This window comes from Malaclemys terrapin, chromosome 11 (assembly GCF_027887155.1).
Source record: "Malaclemys terrapin pileata isolate rMalTer1 chromosome 11, rMalTer1.hap1, whole genome shotgun sequence".
Taxonomy (NCBI): domain Eukaryota; kingdom Metazoa; phylum Chordata; order Testudines; family Emydidae; genus Malaclemys; species Malaclemys terrapin.
The window spans coordinates 20431426-20451752 of record NC_071515.1 but is presented as its reverse complement, the minus strand read 5'-3'; the positions used below and the strand labels follow the sequence as shown (position 1 = coordinate 20451752).

General features: G+C 42.3%; 1 protein-coding gene across 4 annotated transcripts in view; it reads right to left on the bottom strand.

Annotated features, from left to right (window-relative positions):
* Positions 1-20327, bottom strand: part of RAPH1 (Ras association (RalGDS/AF-6) and pleckstrin homology domains 1) — a 158097-nt gene that overhangs the window by 67603 nt on the left and 70167 nt on the right. For all 4 annotated transcript variants that reach the window (XM_054044186.1, XM_054044189.1, XM_054044187.1 and 1 more), the window contains 3 exons: positions 19260-19379; positions 8803-8908; positions 7404-7924 (listed from right to left, as the gene is read on the bottom strand). In XM_054044186.1, the coding sequence (XP_053900161.1) occupies positions 7404-7924; positions 8803-8908; positions 19260-19379 (747 nt within the window). The remainder of the gene's footprint in view (positions 1-7403; positions 7925-8802; positions 8909-19259; positions 19380-20327) is intronic.

The following is a 20327-nucleotide window of genomic DNA, read 5'->3' as shown; positions in this document are numbered from 1 at the left end:
AAACATATCAGACAAAAAGTGTAGTAAAACAAAGCATTCTCGTTAAACAGATTAGATGTAGCTACTACTACCCCAAAGAAAGGAAATATGATTGTGTGAGCCAAATCCTATCAAATGACTAACAGACCCCTGTTACCTTCCTCAAAGAGAGCATTCTTATCAACTTATCTAGGCAGAGAAACAATAGACACATTCTTATGAGAAGCAATCAGTCCCCTCTTGTTAAAAAGGGGAAGAGTTTATGAGGCCAGCTCATACTCACATCTACAACAGCTTTCAGGTGCAATCAATGGTTCAGAGTTGTGAAAACAGTACAAAACAATCCAGTAATCATAGATTAATGATTAGAGTAATCTGCCACACACTCCTATGCACACAAAAAAGCAGCTTCCTCCCTACCTCCTCCTCTATCTACCTTTCGAGTTATTGTGATCAACCCTTAAAAAAAAAAAAAAAAAGTTTAAGTCATCAAGGAGCAGTAGACTGCTTATTACTCACTCCATAGCAAGAACTAGAAAATCCAGGAAAGACGGAATGCAGAATTATGTCTTCTTTGCCAAAACTTTTCGAGTAATCTGACTGATGCTGCAGCATATCATTTGCAAGACAAGACTGACTGAGACAAGAGTCTCAAACTGATGAAATAGCTGCAGAAAATACATTGCACTAAAAAAGTTAACATACAAATCTTGGATCTAAGTTTTTCCTATACTATGCGCATCTACCAAAAAAAAAAAAAAAAAAAAAAATCAAATTTACGTAACCCCTTTGTCTACTCAGACTGAATTCGATGCATAGGTGCTATTTACATAGAGCTACTCATGCAGAAACACACACAGGAAAGAACAAAACAGTTTATGCATTTTTAACCTCCTATTTCAGTGCTTTTGTGGCCAATCTTAGGATAACTTACTGTGCATAAAGCAATGCCATGTATTAAGTTGATGAATTTTTAAAGTGTTTTGGAAAAAAAAGGAAAAAGTCTTCAATGAAGATTAACATAAAAATTCAGTACGTTTAAAAAGTTTTTTGAAGGTCTGAAACAGACTACCAAAAGTATTTATTGGATTAATAAATTAACTATTTCAGGAGTCAGATTGACAGGGTTTTCTTGGTTTATTTTTTAATGATAGGCTCATAGATTCAGTACCTTATTGGCGCCTGTTTCACTGAAAAAGCTGACCTCAAACTCTGCACATATACACTTCTGAAGCTTCACTCAGGCCTTGGCTACACTTGCGAGTTACAACGCTGTAAAGGCTCCCCCAGCGCTGTAACTCACTCCCCGTCCACACTGGCAAGGCATTTGCAGTGCTGTATCTCCATGGTTGCAGCGCTGCATGTACTCCACCTCTCCGAGAGGAATAGCAAGTATTGCGCTGCCGCTGCAGTGCCAGTGTGGCCGCCCAATGCGCTGTGACTGGCCTACAGAATTATTCGGCAGTATCCCACAATGCCTGTTCTAGCCACTCTGGTCATCAATTCAAACTCTACTGCCCTGGCCTCAGGTAACCAGCTTTGTGACCGACCCTTTACATTCCCCGGGAATTTTAAAAATCCCATTCCTGTTTGCTCAGCCCGGCATGGTGTGGAGTGCTATCAGCGAATCTTTCCAGGCGACCACGCCTCCATGCGCCAAGCGAGCCCCAGCATGGAGCAAGGGCAAATTGCTGGACCTCATCAGTGTTTGGGGGGAGGAAGCTGTACAGTCCCAGCTGCGCTCCAGCCGTAGGAATTACGATACCTTCGGGAAGGTATTAAAGGACATGATGGAAAGGGGTCATGACCGGGACGCCCTGCAGTGCAGGATTAAAGTGAAGGAGCTGCGGAGTGCCTACCGCAAAGCCCGCGACGCAAACGGCCACTTGGGTGCTCCCCCCGCGACCTGCCGATTCTACAAAGAGCTGGATGCGATACCTGGGGTTAACCCCACCTCCACTCCAAGCACCACCATGGACACTTCAGAGCCGGTGGGGTGGAGGGGGGGGAGGAGGAGGAGGAGGAGGAAAACGGGAGTGATGGTGGTGGGCCAGATGGAGACACCGGAATCCCTGGAGCCATGCAGCCAGGAGCTCTTCTCAAGCCAAGAGGAAGGTAGCCAGTCGCAGCGGCCGGTACTTAGTGGAGTACAAACAGAAGAGCAGGTTCCCGGTACGCGTTTTTCCACCCCCTACTTTCGGGAAGGAATTTTTTTGGTGCGGGCTCTTTGGGAGAGGAGGGTTAGGCATGCATGCCTAGTTGCGGAATAGTGCATTGATGTGGTTTATCACATCGCGGTAATCGGCCTCGGTATTCTCCTCAAAAGTCTCAACCAGAACGTGTGCAATGCGCTTGCGCAGGTTTATCGGGAGAGCCACCGTGGTCCTTGTCCCAGCCAGGCTAACGTGTCTGCACCACTGTGACGCGAGGGGTGGGGGGGACCATTGCTGCACACAGGCAAGCTGCATATGGGCCAGGGCGGAAGCCGCATTGCAGCAGAAGACCCTCCCTTGCTTCCCAGGTCACCCTCAGCAGCGAGATATCGTCTAGGACGAACTCCTATGGAAAATGTTGGGACAGTGTTCAGTGTAGGTGCCCCCTGAAGCTGTTGGCTCTCCCCAAGGCACAGAAACCCAGAGGATAGTGCAGCCCTGAAACAATCAGTCCCCATTACTCACCATTTTGAGGCTCCCATGGGATATGTGCGCTCTGTTTCGGACGGGAAAGTATGCTATTGTGTAGACCCAGTGTGTTTTCTACTCCTTAAGTGTGGGGGGAATCCGTACTCTGTCTGGTATAAACAATGCTGCCTCTGTTAAATGTTGAATTTTGCCTATACAGCTGCATCAACCTTGAGACCTCAGCCGTCCCTCTTATCGCCTGCTCAGAGACTGCAAAGACTCAGGAAGAGACCGCGAAAAAGCAAAGAAGACATGCTGCAAGAAGTGATGCGGCAATCTAATAAAGAGAATGAGAAAGCACAGAACTGGAGGGAGAGAGAAAGCAGGATCCGCCAGGAAAACGCAGCGCACCGACGGCAAAGCACTGATAGGCTCATAAGCAACCTGGAGCGCCAAGCAGACGCTATCCAGGAGCTGGTAGCCATGCAGAAAGAGGAGCAGTACCGCAAACGCCACCCCCCCCCACAGCCCTTGTCCCAAAACTCTTTCCGTTGTGCCCCACTGTCACCTCCAACCCACTTTCCCCAACTTCCGTGTTCTTCACCCCACCCGCTGCCTCCAACACCAGCATCTTCACCACCCAGCCCTGAAAACCATGACCCTTACCCTCTAAACTCAACCACCATCACCATGCAGTATAGCTGTCCTGAAGTGCAGCACTCACGCGAATCTGTGATTGTACTGTTCCCCACTTCACCCCCTTGTTTCTTTTCAATAAATGGATTTTTTGGCTTTGAAAACATTCTTTATTATTCCATAAAAGTAAAAGACTCCTTAGCCCAGGAAATAAACAGGCACTGCAAGTCTGCTTAGCAAACACAGATTCCTAAAGATTGGAACTACTGTACTTCACTCCCGTGCAGGGCACCAGATATCACTGCTGGTTTTCAGCCTCAAATTGCTCCCTCAAGGCATCCCTAATCCTTGCAGCCCCGCGCTGGGCCCCTGTAATAGCCCTGCTCTCCGGCTGTGCAAATTCAGCCTCCAGGTGTTGAACCTCAGAGGTCCATGCCTGAGTGAAGCTTTCACCCTTCCCTTCACAAATATTATGGAGGGCACAGCACACAGATATAACTGCAGGGATGCTGTTTTCGGCCAAGTCCAGCTTCCCATACCGAGATCGCCAGTGGCCCTTTAAACGGCCAAAGGCACACTCCACAGTCATTCGGCACCGGCTCAGCCTGTAGTTGAACCATTCCTTGCTGCTGTCACGGCTCCCTGTGTAGGGTTTCATGAGCCACAGCATTAACGGGTAAGCAGGATCTCCAAGGATCACAATGGGCATTTCAACTTCCCCTACTGTGATCTTCCGCTCTGGGGAAAAAAGTCCCGGCCTGCATCTTCCTGAACAGCCAAGTGTTCCGAAAGATGCGTGCGTCATGCACCTTTCCGGGCCAGCCTGTGTTAATGTCAATGAAACACCCACGGTGATCCACAAGCGCCTGGAGAACCATAGAGAAATACCCCTTCCGATTAACGTACTCGGATCCTAGGTGGGGTGGTGCCAGAATAGGAATGTGCGTCCCATCTATCGCCCCTCCACAGTTAGGGGACCCCATTTTTGCAAAGCCATCCACTATTTCCTGCACTTTACCTAGAGTCATGGTTCTTCTGAGTAGGATGCGATTAATGGCCTTGCAAACTTGCATCAACACAATTCCAACGGTCGACTTTCCCACTCCAAACTGGTTTGCGACAGACCGGTAGCTGCCTGGAGTTGCCAGCTTCCAGATTGCAATAGCCATTCGCTTCTGCACTGGCAGGGCAGCTCTCAATCTCGTGTCCTTGCGCCACAGGGTGGGGGCAAGCTCCTCACACAGTCCCATGAAAGTGGCTTTTCTCATCCGAAAGTTCTGCAGCCACTGCTCGCCATCCCAGACTTCCATGACGATGTGATCCCACCACTCGGTGCTTGTTTCCCGAGCCCAAAAGCGGCGTTCCACGGTGCTGAGCATGTCCGTGAATGCCACAAGCAATTTCGTGTCATACGCGTTACGCGGCTTGATAGCATCGTCGGACTCCTCACTCTCACTTTGGATCTTAAGGAATAGTTCGACAGCCAAATGTGACGTGCTGGCGAGACTCGTCAGCATATGCCTCAGCAGTTCGGATTCCATTTCCCGCAGACAGATCGCGCTGCACAGAAACTGTTGAAAGATGGCACCAAAGGTGGATGGAAACAAAGGGATTTCTGGGATGTGAAGTGAAGCATCACGGGGCATTGGGACAGGACCCAGAATCCCCCGTACCCACGCCCCCTTCCCACAGCCTATGGCACCAGAATGGGAAAAGGTGCTCTGTGGGATAGCTGCCCATAATGCACTGCTCCCAATAGCGCTGCAATTGCCGCAAATGTGGCCACGACAGTGCGCTGGGCAGCTATCAGTGTGGACAGACTGCAGCGCTTTCCCTACTCAGCTGCACGAAGTCAGGTTCAACTCACAGCGCTGTACATCTGCAAGTGTAGCCACGGCCTCAGGTACAAGGCAGCCAGGAGGGAACAGGCAATAACTGCACTCACTATAATTTCCATTGATAGGGAAACATCTTCCCAAAGTTTCACCTTTACTCAGGATGGTATTAGGTTTCTATCCCACTCCAAAGGTCCAAAACTAACCCCCTCTAAAGAAATATAGAGCTAACTGAATGCAAGAACAGTAAAATACCAAATAAATGCTAGTAGGAGATTGTCTACAACTCCCAGGTCTGCCTCAATTGGTTTGCAAACAGCTAGAAGAGCACTTAACAAGTGACAACTACAGCTCAGGCTATAAGAAAGACACCTTGATTTTTTTTGTTTAACCCATACAGGCATATCTCCAGTTAAGAGGACACTGATGGGAGTACAAATTATATAAATAAAATCAATATGAGCTATTCATTAATTTCTAAGCATTTTATATAAATATTAAGCACAAACGTGGCCTTTAGAAGTTCATGATCTTCAGTCCAAACTACAGCATTCAGCCTTAATAGATAAACTTATTTCTGCCTCATATTTATAGATGGAAGAGTCATTCTTTTGCTTCAGCTGGAGTGAAATATAGCATAGCATTCAAACTGGGTTAATTATCCATAAAAATAAGCCCCATTTGTTCTTGTTATCTCCTTTGAATAGAGAGGAAACTAAGTAGTGTGTGTATCAGTACAGGACACTTCTGAATGGCAATCAGGTTATCAGTAATAGTTTCTAATGTCATCAAAGCATCATGAGTAATCCTTTCTTATAGAAGCCCTCTGATTCACTAGGACATTCTTTCATATCCCTGTGTATACCTCCAGTTATTCCAAATTTGCATCTCAAATTAATTTGGAATTTTCTGAAGAATTTCATTGTTGGTGCTTATGCAATATTCTCTCATCATACAGATGCAAAATACTCATTATGACATCAAAAATCTCAAAAGAACATTTGCAATTTGCAGGTTTAGAGAGTAGTTGATGGATTTTCTTCTTTATGGATTGCTTCAGGGGAGCAACTGTATCATGTCAGTATAAGTATAGCTCTCTCTATTTTGGCTCTCCAATCATCATTTCTATTTCTGCAAGTGATGCAGCATTTAAGATCGCTGAAAGAAAATTTCTTAAAAGGCACAATGGGATATAAATATGAAATTTCAAAGGCACTCAGTAAATTGCCATGTATATACTGTATCTTCTTTTTCTTGTGTACACCTCTACCCCGATATAACGGTGTCCTCAGGAGCCAAAAAATCTTACCGCGTTATAGGTGAAACCACGTTATATTGAACTTGCTTTGATCCACCCGAGTGTGCAGCCCCGCCCCCCTGGAGCGCTGATTTACCGCGTTATATCTGAATTCGTGTTATATCGGGTCACATTATATCAGGGTAGAGGTAGAGGTGTATTCTAATATATATATATATAGTTTTACCTTGGAGCTAGCAGCAGAATGATTTGTCATGAGATAAAGAGGATGTCAAACTGGAATACTTTATGAAGACTGAGGGAGAATTCAGGCCCGAAGAAAAATAACCGATATATAAAAGCAGCAAGAACTTCAAGTACATATGCTGAATAATCTCTTACTATTGAACATTTGAATTTATCATATAATTTTCAATGTACTATATTGTGTTATGCAGTAAAATCTATAATGAATTATCTGAATTATGCATGTTTTTTCTCTTTCTATATAAAAACCAAAAATGATTCATAGCATACTATATGTTTTCCCCCATTTTTTTGGAATGGAGTAGTAATACAAAGGTTACATCTTTGGACAATGTCATTTTAAAGGGTATGCCAATCTGACTAGTTTTAAATATATTAACATTATTAACAAAAAGAATGAAAAGGCGCTTCATGAAGTAGATGACCAAATCTATCATGCTACCACTAATCTCCCCGCAAATACTTTTCAAAAACTCTGATTTAAAATAGCTATAAGTGAATCTCCAGATAACAGTACTGGAATTCCTGAACATTTAACCTAGTAACTTTTAAATCTTTAAAATACAGAAAAATGTTAAGATGTAAATAGATAGGGTGGTGGGAAACCCTGAAAAAAAGCTTTACCCTTTCTTGCAGGAATCTTTTTTAAAAGAAAGCAAGAGAACCAACATCAATGTACCTAAGAAAAAGCTAACCCTCACTCACCCCACCATACCACATTGAATATGCATGGCCATGAGCACCATTAGGGTAGGACTGAAAGAGATTCTTTAAACTTTGTTTTATGTAAGCTTAAATAAAACCTACATTAAAATAATGATACTCTACCTCAGTAATGGGTTGCCCTTGCTGTGTCAAATCCAGTTCCTGAGGTCTTGTCATTTTATCAATATCCAAGGAGTCCATGCTGGATGCTGCAGAGGTTATGCTGGAACGGGATGAGTTACTGATAGAGCGCACTTCAGTATCACTCACTGTGCCAGCTGATGCTGTCCTCCTATGCTGAGCAGTAACTACAGGTTTAGCATCTTCCATTACAGATTGCTGGGCTGCTTCATCCATGCTCAAAGAAGCCTTCTCCAACTGGGCAGTAATGTCCTCCAAGGAAAAGTTGGCATTTGAAGGCTTAGTTACCCTACCAGATGAAGAGGACGATCCTTTTATACTGCTGTGTTTAGAGGAAAGTCGACCAGCAGGTGGTTTCTGAGCTACTTTTGTTTCTGTGGCTAGACGCTTCATTGCAGCACTATTTGCTGATTGTGACCCAATGCTGCTGAGCTCCTGCTCTATGGAACAAAGATCAGCCATGAGGGCATCCAGATCCACAGTCTCCCCCTGATTCAGGGCTTCTGCAAGGAACAACAGGCATTAGCTTCCTTATGATTAACCCATTTCTCAATCCTGTTCTCCAAGTAGTGCTACTTCGCACTGGACAAAATAGAAACAATACAGTAATTTCACCATTCTGAATCTACAACACTCAAAATAAAATGTAGTTGTTAAAATTTAATTTAATTTCAGAGAAATGCATTTGCCAACATGAGTGCCAGTAATGGAAGCCTATGATGTCAGTGAATTTTTTTTCAAATTTACAGAAATGCTTAATGAGCAACTGTCTGGTTAAAAACCCTGGTTGACATTTTTGAAGCAATGCAGAGATGATCCCTACACATTTTTCATTATTTTATTGGAAGATATGTGGCAAAATCTCCCACACTGCTTTGAAAACCAAAACTCATTTTTTTAAATGCAAGTTTCCTATACTACTGCCAGAGTCATAGATAATGAAAAACTGACAAAGCTTTTTATAATATTTGCTTTTTTGTTTAACTGAAATATTGGACCTAATTACTGCATTTCCCCTTTTATGTGCAATCTTATTTAGATTTTTCCCCCCATTTCTATCCAATGTGGCTTAAGGAACAAATTTATCAATTCCCTCTTTCATTAAAAAGGTTATCAGAATAATTGTTCTTTACAATTAAGTAGATTCTGATTCTCAGACATTAGCTGCTGAAAGACACCCAATTTGGGACACTAAGAATTCTGTCTCACATAAACAGGATAATACAATGTAAGCAAACTAGGAAATGATGCCCTAGTATGTCTAGATGCTATGTTTTAATGCTGTAGGATTTTAGCGTTTTGTAAGATGGCTGCTTTCTGATAAAACAAATATTCATTCAATGTTAGAAAAAAATTGAGGGTCTCAGATAATTCTGTTTACCATTCAAATTGTACATGGAGAAGCGATAGGAGAAATTGGCAATGTTGGTTTCTTGGCGAAGAGGGGATTTCTTTACTGGCTCCATGGGCTTGTCTGTATCCAAACTCTAAAAAAAAAAAAAAATAAATAAATTGAGAAGAGAGAAACGAAGCTAAAATGAAGTTTACATTTAATATAACAGGAGCTGGTGGTCAAACAATATTACAAATATGGTTGAAAGCTTAATTTCAGTGGGAGAAATGTAATCTAAGAAAATTAGTTCTCTTTTGTATGATTTGCACTAGAAAAGTATTTAGTTAACATGTTACTGAGATTAACATCAACTGTCCAACTATGAGAGATGTTAAAATAAATTCATTCTGCTGCTATAGAACTGAAAAGAAGGAAAATACATTCTTAAATTTGTTTTTCAGTAGTATTGTTCTACCTCACCATTTTGAAAGAATTACTTTACTGAGATTTTCTACAGTTACCCGGATCAGTTTGACTATCAACGTAATTCAGAAAAAAAAAACCCCAATATATCAGAAGCAAGAGAGAGGACTTTTTAAAGTAAATTTGCCTAAGTTATCAAATTATCTTTACTAATATGGACTATTATTTTTAAATATATTAGTTATGAAAGTGAGCTTCATTCTATCTTATGAGAAAAGAGCATGCTGTGCATGTGTTATCCATTATGGCTTTAAAAACACATGTTGATATGTAACAGAATACTTTAGCAACTGTTATGTGGCTAGATATATTAGACAGTACTTTATGAATATTTTACCAATAAAAATGCTCAATATATTTGTTTGTAAATTCATGTTCTGCTGTTTTTGAAATTATAGAATCTTAGAAAAGTAGGGCTGGAAGGGACCTTGAGAATCATCAAGTCCAGCAGGACCAAGTAAACCTAAACCATCCCTGACAGGTGTTTGTCCAACTTGTTTTTAAAAGCTTCTAACGATGGGGACTCCATGACTGCCTCTGGAAGCCTATTCCAGAGCTTAACTCCCTTTCTAGCTAGAAAGTTTTTCCTAATATCTATCCTAAATCTCTCTTGCTGCAAATTTAGTCCATTACATCGTGTCTTATCTTCAGTGGACATGGAGATTAATTGATCACCATCCTCTTTATAACAACCCTTAACATATTGGAAGACTTATCAGGTCGCCCCTCGATCTTCTTTTCTCAATACTAAACATGCCCAGTTTTTTCAACCTTTCCTCAGAGGTCAGGTTTTGTAAACTTTTTATCACTGTTGTTGCTCTCTGCTGGACTCTTTCCAATTTATCCAAATCCTTCCTAAATTGTGGTGCCTCACCAGTGCCAACTAGAATAGGACAATTATCGTGTGTCTTACACACAACACGCCTGTTAATACACCCCAGAATCATAATTAGCCTTTTTGCAGCTGTAGCACATTGACAACTCATTCAGTTTGTGATCCACTATAACCCCCAGATCCTTTTTAGCAGTACTACCACCTAGCTAGTTATTCCCCATTGTGTAGCTGTGCATTTGATTTTTTCTTTCTAAGTGAAGCTGATTTCAGATGAATTCTCCAATTTGTCAAGGTCATTTTGAATTTTAAACCTGTTCTCCAAAATGCTTCCAACCCCTCCCAGCTTGGGGTTATATGTAAGTTTTATAGCATACTCTCTCCTCTATTATCCAAGTCATTAATGAAAATATCTAATAGTACTGGACCCAGAGCTGACCCCTGTGGCACTCCACTAGATATTCCCTCTCAATTTGACAGCAAGCCATTGATAACTAGAGTATGGTATTTCAACCAGTTGTGAGCCCACCTTATAGTAATTTCATCTAGACCACATTTCCCCAGTTTGCTTATGAGAATGTCATGCAGAACTGTGTCAACAGTCTTACTAAAATCAAAGAATATCACATCTCGCTCTCCAGCCTCAACTCCCAGGAGTCGTCCCTCTGCACCAGGCCAGGATTAGGGTTGCAGTACCAGGGTAGAGGGTGCTGTTGCAGATGGTCGGTGCCCAATAGACAGTTTAGTACAGTGCACCCACTGAAACAAGAGGCTACATCTGCCCGTTTCAGAATGAGACTGTCTACATGGAGAGACAATTATACTGCTATAGTTACATCTGTTGTGATGCTCTGTACGTTGGGGGAACACCCAGCACCCCCATGTTCATCCTTGTAAAATGATTGTGTGGTATCCAATGCAAAGATGATCATGTTGGGTGTCTTTGGAAGGCTCATGATGCAGTGAGCATTGTTGCTACAGTGATGTTATAGTAATTATTTAAACAGTAATGTTATAAATTGTAATTTCATTTATACAGTTATGAGGCTGAAAATGTGTCCTCGTGGCCTAAAGCAAGCCCAGGCAAAAACTCCCCAAGAGCAGAGAGGCAGTTCACACCTCATCAGGGGATATATGGGACAAACCCAGCCCAGCCTCACAGGAACAAAGGACACTGGCCTAGGCAACAACAAAAGATCTGTTGGACTCTCGAGGGAGTCACCTCCCTTCCTTTGGTCAATTTGGGACTGCGATGAGGTAATGCTCACCTGACTCTGAAGAGGGAGGGGGGCAAAGTCAGGAGGGAAGAAAACATGTTAAAAGGGAGAGAGTTTGCCACGCTCTTCCTCTCTCTTCCACCTACATCTACAGAAACCACACCAAATGACTGAAGCGCTGATCAAAGGGGAGAGCCTGGCTGAAGGGCAACCAGCCAGCCTGTGGTGAGAAGCACCTAAGTTTGTAAGGGCATTGAAAGTGTTAAGATTAGCTTAGAATGCGTTTTGCTTTTGTTTCACTTGATCAAATCTGACTTGTTATGCTTTGACTTATAATCATTTAAAATCTATTTTTGTAGTTAATAAATCTGTTTATTCTACCTGAAGCAGTGCATTTGGTTTAAAGCGTGTCAGAGACTCCCCTGGGGATAACAAGCCTGGTGCATATCAATTTCTTTGTTAAACTGACGAACTAATATAAGCTTGCAGTGTCCAGTGGGCGTAACCGGACACTGCAAGATGAAGGTTCCTAGGATTGTGTCTGGGACTGGAGATATTGGCTAGTGTCATTCGGTTGCACAATCCAAGGAACAGTTTACATGCTAGAGACTGTGCATGAACAGCCCAGGAGTGAGGGTTCTCACAGCGGAGCAGGGTAAGGCTGGTTCCCAGAGTCATGGATTGGAGTGGCCTGGCAGATCACCGGTCCAGAGAACACCAGGGGAATGTCACATCTGTATACTGGTATAAATTTTTTTTTTTTTAAATCTCCCATGTAGACAGGCCCAAGTTTCCTAAAAGCGAAGTTTCATAGGAAGAAGTAAGTTTTATCTACTACCAGAGATAGTATTTTAATTTTTATTTTGGGATCCAGAGGTGGGGTAGGAGCTAAAGGAAAGAGATTCCCAAACTCTAGGGAAGGGAGATTTAATTCCTGAATGCTTTTCAGCTTCCAAGGTAGCCATGTAGCATTGTTAATTAGTTTGGCAGTTGAACCTCACAGAAATAAGAATTTTATTTCTCTGTTTCTTTCTTATCTTCTTTCAACTCATTTTTGAACTGCGTGACATACATCTTTTTCCCTCCTCACCCGACACCATTAATTCTGTCAGACATCCTCCCCACATTTTGTTTCAGTCTTTGCCCTCAATTGCACTTGAAAAATCCAAGTGATAAAGGTGAATGTGAGCACCTTAAATCATCAATTTCTGCAGATTTAAGTTTAGAAAAAAAATCATTGCTATTCCTTATAACTGGGAAGACAACCATCCAAATATAAACAGAGTGTAAATCAGTGATGTACCACTGTCTTCCTCAGGCTGCAAACAGATGGCTCTAGTGCCTCTACTTTTATCCAGAGATTTCCCAAGCAGCACCTGAGTGAAAATGTGCCTATTTAGAACCTAACAGACGACAGTAAAACTGTCAAGAATCATGTGAGTTTACACACTGCTGCTACTGGATACAGTTATGACTATCAGTAAAGATAGGAACTGGAGTTATTTGTGGGTGATGAGGACCAATATGGAAACTGAGAAGAGTAGGGGAGGCTTAATTCCTCAGACTGAACCCATAGTCTCTGGCCTATAGTTTAGGCCTCTTGATAAAGTCTCATTTGCTTATTAAAAAGTTTTGGTCAGGAGTACATACATTATGCATAGTACAGAAATCAAGCGTTATCAAATTACTTTGTGTCCCATGAATATTTATATAGATAGGTTCTAGTGACAGGAGCAGAACAAGTTCTCACCTAAGTCTTTGCAAGGTGAATTGGTGAGTTTTATAAGACTGCTAAAAATGCTGGTTGGCTATAGCAAACCAAGAGAAAATCTTGAATGGAACCAAAACACAAAATAAGATACTCCTTAACACCCTGGCACTAGCAAGCAGGATGTCCTGATGCTAACCACTAATGCAAAATGCATTAGTACTAAATAGTATAAGGTATTGACTGCAAGTGCTACAGGGTTTAAGACTACATTTTGTAACACTTTTATGGTGGGGAGGGGAGGGGTTATGGAGGGCACAGTGAATTCAAAAGATCTCCTGGGCACCATAAAGTTTAAACATATTTTTTTTTAAAAATTTCCATCTGGAAAAAAATCTTACTTTGCGGTCCAATAAACATCCAGTGAACCTGGGAAAGAAAAATTCAGAGAAGACAGACCTGTTTTTCCATTGCTCCAATAGTCCAGCTGGAATAGAACAATGAATGCACTAGGAATCTGTGCAGGGAGATACTCTGGATTACTTGCAAGCTCTAATTATGCTCATGCCAAATCTTAACTGTGACCTCAGCCACGTTAAGGGACAATAACTTTTCAAGTAAATGGACTGTGTGACAGTCAGATATGCCAATCTGTTGATATAGATATAAGAGTGTATGAGGTCACTTAAGGTTTTGCATGAGAGCACAAGTCTGATGAAGCTGGGATACATATTACTTTTCAGGGCCTGTGGGAGATGGAAGTGAAAACCTTATAAAGCGATGGAATGTATTGGCAACAGCACTGTGAGCAATATGAAGGTGGCAAAAAACACAGGACACTTTTTCCTTAACTATTTATTTCCAGAATTTTGCGATTTTGCCTGGGTGGGGTAGGTCCTGATGCAAACTTAACTGTCAGTAAATGTCATTTTTGTCAATTAATAATACGCCAATAAATTCCAAGAGGTTGTGTGTACATTATGAAGCTAATGGTGCATTACGAAGCTGAAGTGAGTTACGGGGATTGAAGGCTAAAAATCTGTTTTGGAACTCCTCCTCTTGCAAATGTCTATGTTGAGGCATACAATTATTAATGGAGCCATTGGCTTTGCAAAAGGTTCCTATCTAGTTAACATAACTTAGATTTGTAAACATAAGATTGTGAAATAAATTTGCCACTCAAATAGTTTTCTGTTCATCTAGGAATGAAGATTTTTCAAGGCTCTTTATCCATAGGCTCAGAATTAAGAAAAATTGTTCCTTAAACAAAATGATGTAATATACATCCTGACATTATTTATTCTATTTAATATCATATCTATCCATAAAAATATTATCCCCACTAACTAAAAAGATATTAAAGGACGGGTGCTATTTCCACAGAAAGAACAGTTACTTACCCTACAGGAAGTGTGGTTCCTTCAGATGTTGTAGTCAGTGTGAATCCCATTGTAAGTACGCATGTGCTTCATACACATGAGATCAGTGTCTTTAAAATAGCAATATCCACCGGGGCCTTGCATGTACCCTGAGCTGCCTCATGCTCCAATGTGAGGGCATTAAAGGCAGAGCAGCTGAGACCTTCTCGTGGTTCCCCCCCACTCTGAAGTCTATGATAGTTGAAAACTCCAAAATGCAGGGACAGAGGGCAGGTCACAGGGTCCAACTAACAAGAAAGAACCCAGTTACCACAGGGTAAGTAAAAGTTTGAGTATGTGTCAGTGTGGATCCCACTGTAGGTTACTGGTAAGCAGTATCCCCTGGGGATCATGAGATAGAAGGGTTTCAGCTAAATTAGTCAAACAGCGATTGAAGAAATGCTTTCCCAAACTTGGCCTCAGACTTCACCGCTAAGTCAAAGAGTGATGTTTAAGAGGTCAATAGGTTACTTTGCAATGCTCCTTTGTAGATTTCTGATATCGGCATATTCTTAAAGTAAGTGGAAGATGCTGCTCGAGATCTGGTTGGTATAGGCCTTAATGTTCAGTGGGAGAGGTGCACCAGCCAGCTGCCAACACAATAATACTCTGTTATCCATTTTGTTATTTTCTGAAGAGATGGCCTGACTTTTAGAGTGCCAAGCTATAGCCAGAAATAGATAGGAAGACAGTCTGAATGGTTTGGTCCTGTCAATGTAATAAAGTCCTGGACACAGTTAGTATGCATGCAACTTCTTATCTTCCAGTACAGGGTGTGGTTTTGGGAAGAAGACAGGATTGGTTGACTGGTTTGGATTAAATTCTGAGACCACTCTGGGGATGGATTTCATGCAAAGCCTTCAGTATCACGTTACCCCTATGAAATGATATATAGGGATCTTCTGACAGACACCTGAACCTCATTCACTCTTCTGGTTGAAGTGATAGTCACTAGAAAGACCATCTTCAGAGGGAAGTGATGCAAGAAGCATTCCAAAAGAGGTTCAAACCGAGACTCCAACAATCTGAGGAGGACTATGTTGAGATTCCAGGCAGGAGTATGATCTCTGACTGATGGGAAAGCATGCAATAGTCCTCTGAGAAACTTCAATTCCCGTCTAGTGAGAAAATAAGAACCTAAGAGTGGCCATATTGGATCAGACCAATGGCCCATCTAGCCTGGTATCCTCCCTTCTGATAGTACCCAGTACCAGATACTTCAGAGGAAATAAACAGAACAGAAAAACTACTAAATGATCCATCCCCTGTCCTCCAGACCCAGTTTCTTGCAGTCAGAGGTTTAGGGACATCTGGAGCATGGGGATGTGTCCCTCACCATCTTGGTTAATAGCCACTGGTGGACCTATCCTCCATGAACATTTCTAATTCTTTTTTAAACCCAATTATACTTTTGGCCTTCACAACATCCCCAGCAAAGAGTTCCACAGGTTGACTGTGTGTTTTGTGAAGAAGTACTTCCTTTTGTTTGTTTTAAACCTACTGCCTATTAATTTCATTCATGACCCCTGGTTCTTGGGTTACGTGAAGGGGAAAAAACACTTCTCTATTCACTTTCTCCCCACCATTGATGATTTTATAAACCTTTGTCATAATCCCCCTTAGTCGTCTCTCTTCTAAAATGAACAGTTCCAGCCTTTTTAATCTCTCCTCATATGGAAGCTATACCATATCCCTAATCATTTTTGTTGTCCTTCTCTGTACCTTTTCCAATTCTAATTTTGAGATGAGGTTACCAGAACTGCACACACTACTCAAGGTGTGGGCATACCATAGATTTACATTGTGGCATGATGACATTTTCCATCATCTTATCTCTCACTTTCCTAATGGTTCCTAACATTGTTAGCTTTTTTTTGACTGCCGCTGCACGTTTTCAGAGAACTACCCAGGATGACACCAGGATCTCCTTCTTGAGTGGTAACAGCTAATTTAGACTACATCATTTTGTATGTACAGTTGGGATTATTTTTTCCAATGTGCATTACTTTGTACTATCAAAGATGAATTTCATCTTCTATTTTGTTGTCCAGTCACCCAGTTTTGTGAGATCCCTTTGTAACTCTTCGCAGTCAATTTCGGACTTAACTATCATGTGTAATTTAGTAGCATCTGCAAACATTGCCACCTCACTGCTTACCACCTTTTTCAGATCATTTATAAAATATGTAGAACAGCACATAAAAGACTGAGCACAACCATACAGGCAGATTGCAAGATGAAATTGCTGTGAGGTGGACCTGGATAGAGGTGAACAAAATGCCAGCTTGTTTTAAGTAGTACAGCATCTTCAGTATCAATGCCTGGACTGAGTCCAGACCATATTTGGCTGCCCATACCGAAAACCTCTGTATCAGGAACTCTTGGACCCTGAGGGAGCAGTCTCTGTCTGCAGTTTTCAGTCAGCCCAAAGCCATGCAAGCAGTGACTGAGTCACAGAGTATCTGCCAGGGGTGCTGTGAGATCAGATCCAAGCAACCTGAGAGCTGGACAGGCAGATGACTGAACATTTGTAGAAGGCCTGTCAACCAAACTGCCTCTGCCAGTAGGCAGTCACGAGAATGATCATTGCTTTGTCTTGTTTTATTTTGGATACTATCATAAAGATCAGAGGAAACCAGTGGAAAGGCATTGAGAAGGCTTTGGGACCACTAAAGAAGGAAGGCATTTGGTAACAGCTTCAAGCTCATACCTCCTCTGAAACAAAAGTTCTGGTACCTGACATTGGTGGCAAACAAGTATCACAGGGTCCCCAATGAAGGAACATCTGATCCATGATGGATCTCCACAGTGACCACTTGTGAGTGGTAACACAGTCTCCTCAGACATTTGCCAGAGTGTTGCTGACTCCTGGGCGGTGAAGAGCTAGTGGAATTAACTGCTGTTGGTAGCACCATATCCAGAGCTTGATTGCCTATAGACAGCAGGGAGAAGAGTGTGTACTACTTTGTTTACATAGTCCATTGCAGACGTATTGTTTGTCAAGAGCTGCACTGTGGAGCTTTGACGAACGGGTAGGAAGGATGTGCAGGCTAACATGATGGCTCTGAGCCCCAGGACACTGACGTGCCTTGCATTTGTTGATGGTCCCGGTGGGCACCTCACTTATCCCTGATCTGTGATTAAAATCATTGTTGGGGAGGCAGAAGAGAATGGTAGCCCTCCACGCATGTTTTTGGGTTCCATCACTTCGCTTCTGCAATGATGTGAAGTGTAACCACCGCTTCTTGCTCATTTGGTGTTTATCTGGGGTATAGACCGACCTGAGCTAGAGTTGAAGAGGCCTCAGGTGAAGTCTGGCAAGCAAAGTCAGGAATGTGCACAATGACATATAGCCCAGCAGTCCCAGACATCCTTGACCCATTGTAGCTGGGTTTGAGTCTATCGGAATTAATAGTGACTGCATCAACAAGAACCCTGACTTTGGGAAGGTACACTCTCACTAAACAGAAGTTGATCAAGGCTCCTATGAACTCTATTAGCTGTGATGGGATAAGAACCTATTTTTTTTTTTTTTTTGGAGTTCACCAGAAGGCCTAGCTGAGAGAACAGGGAGAGGGCATATTACAAACGTGCTGCTGTTTCCTGGTGAGATCTGCCCTTGTTCAGCCAATTGTCCAGGTAAGGGTAAACATGAATGACCTTCCTTCTAAGATGTGTCGCTACTACCTCTAGGTACTTTGTGGAGACTCTGAATGATAATGATTGGGCCCCACTCTGAATCTTAGGTACTTCCTGTAGCCGGGTGGATGGCGATATGGAAGTATGCATCCTACAAATTCAGAGGCACACACCAGTCTTGAGTCTGAGGAGATAGGATGATGAAGGCAACCATTACCACCATTCTGAATCTAAAGCAGCATGATGTATTTGTTCAGTCTTATCAGGTCTAGGATAGGACAAAGATCTCCTTTTTTCTTCGGGATAAGGAAATAATTGGAACAGAAGAAGCCTCCTTCCCTGTCCTCCACATTTACCTCTTCTATGGCTCCTCGATGAAGTAACGAGGCCACTTCTGTCTGTAACAGGCTCTCATGAGGAGAGTCCCTGAAAAGGGATAGGGAAGGGAGGTGGGTAGTGTTTAAGGAGTGGAAATGTATAGTGTAGTCTTGGGCCCTTATGCATATTTGTTGGCTGTGAAAAGCTGCCCAGGCCTGGTGGAAAGAGCTTCCCGAAGGTGAGGGCAGGCTCCAGATTGGGAGTCTCAAGAGTCACATGAGCTATCGAATCTGCCATCTCTGAGAGGAATCTGGGTTGCCTAAAGGGAGAGAGAAGCATCCCCTGGATCTCTTTCTTTGTGGGTAACTCCAGCTGTGGACTCTGAGAATAATAGTTCAGTGTCCTCTGCCTCTGCTGGTACTTTTGTGATTTCCTAGAGGCGGCCAGTGTGTAGATTCCCAGGGGCCACAGCGTGGCCCTTGAGTGAATGGGTTGCTTCTTCTGTTTGGAATACCAATATGAAGATTTCTCCACACAGCTGGTTGAACAACCAGTTTCAAAGTCTGTAAGTAGAATAAAGGGTTGGACACTCACTAGGTGCAGTCTTGCTGCAGTGGATGGTAAGAGAACTAAGGGCGGGTTGCAGCCATTCTGCCCTTTATGCCCTTGCACAGGAGCATAAAGAGACTCAGAGCACACGTGCAGACCCAACAGACACCACTTTTCAAAAGACTCCAATCTCATGCACATGAGATGCATGTGCTCCCCATAGTGGGATTCACGTTGACACATACTCTAAGAACATATTGAGACATTAAAAATTAATATGTAACATTGGTGCCAATTACTTATTGAAATATTTGACCCTTGTATTGAAAAGCGTCCCTGACCTGTGTGAGTTTGTCCAGCTCTCCAAGCCATTGTCCAAACATCTTGTCCAGATCTTGGTCTTCCTTATCACTATCTTCTTCTGCACCATGATCAAGTTCTTCATCTGATAATTGCTCCATCTGAAACACAAGAAATATACCAGTCAATTTACACTCAGCATTTAAAAAGCAGCAACAAGGTCTCTTTGGAGGATTGCAATAAACTATTTGGGAACATTCTGCAGGACTGGAGTTCAAGAATCTTATTAAATGTCTATCTACAAATGACATCACTACACTGGGAAATGACATCACTGACCAAAATCATGGAAAAATTGTACTACTAAGTAGACATTTGAAACTCAGATATTTCTGAGAAGCTACTGAAACCTATGCAACAGGTAAACTTTTTGTAAGATAGTAGTAAGTTTGATAAATTTTCTGCATTAAGTAAACGTAGTTTCTGTTTTTACTCTCACAAGGCTGAAACAGAGACATATTCATATACAATATAATCCGCTCAGTAAACATGCTTAGATTGGAACCCCATGTAAAATGAACTGGAGTAAATGTTCCATCTCACTCCAGTGCAGTTTAGTTGCTTTTTTCCTCCTAACACTGACATTTCTTGCTACCATATTCTGGTTCAAAATGTTACAACTCTTAATCAACCCAGCATTTCAAGGGAACCATTACTATTTATTTGTTAACCACTGAGGTGCTTGGATTTGTAACAGACATGGCCAGATTAGCAGCTACCCCAGTTTACACCAGCTGAGCACCTGGCATACAATAGTAACAAAAGTCCCCTCCTCAAACAGTTTACAATGTAAACAACAGATAAAGAGAATATAGAACTCACTAAGAAACCCAGCAGACAGGAATAACTTGGGGGGGGGGGGGGTTATTATTCTTAACTTGCTTCTTTTGGGCACTGCAAAGTCAATGAGTATTTAGAAAAGATGCTAATCAAGAAAGCATGGTAGCACAAAGCGTATAAGAGGCACAATGGATAAAGGCAAAGACGGAAGCAGGATACGAAATCATCAGCTCTATTCTTCTCTGCGGATAATGAGCAAAGGATGAAGT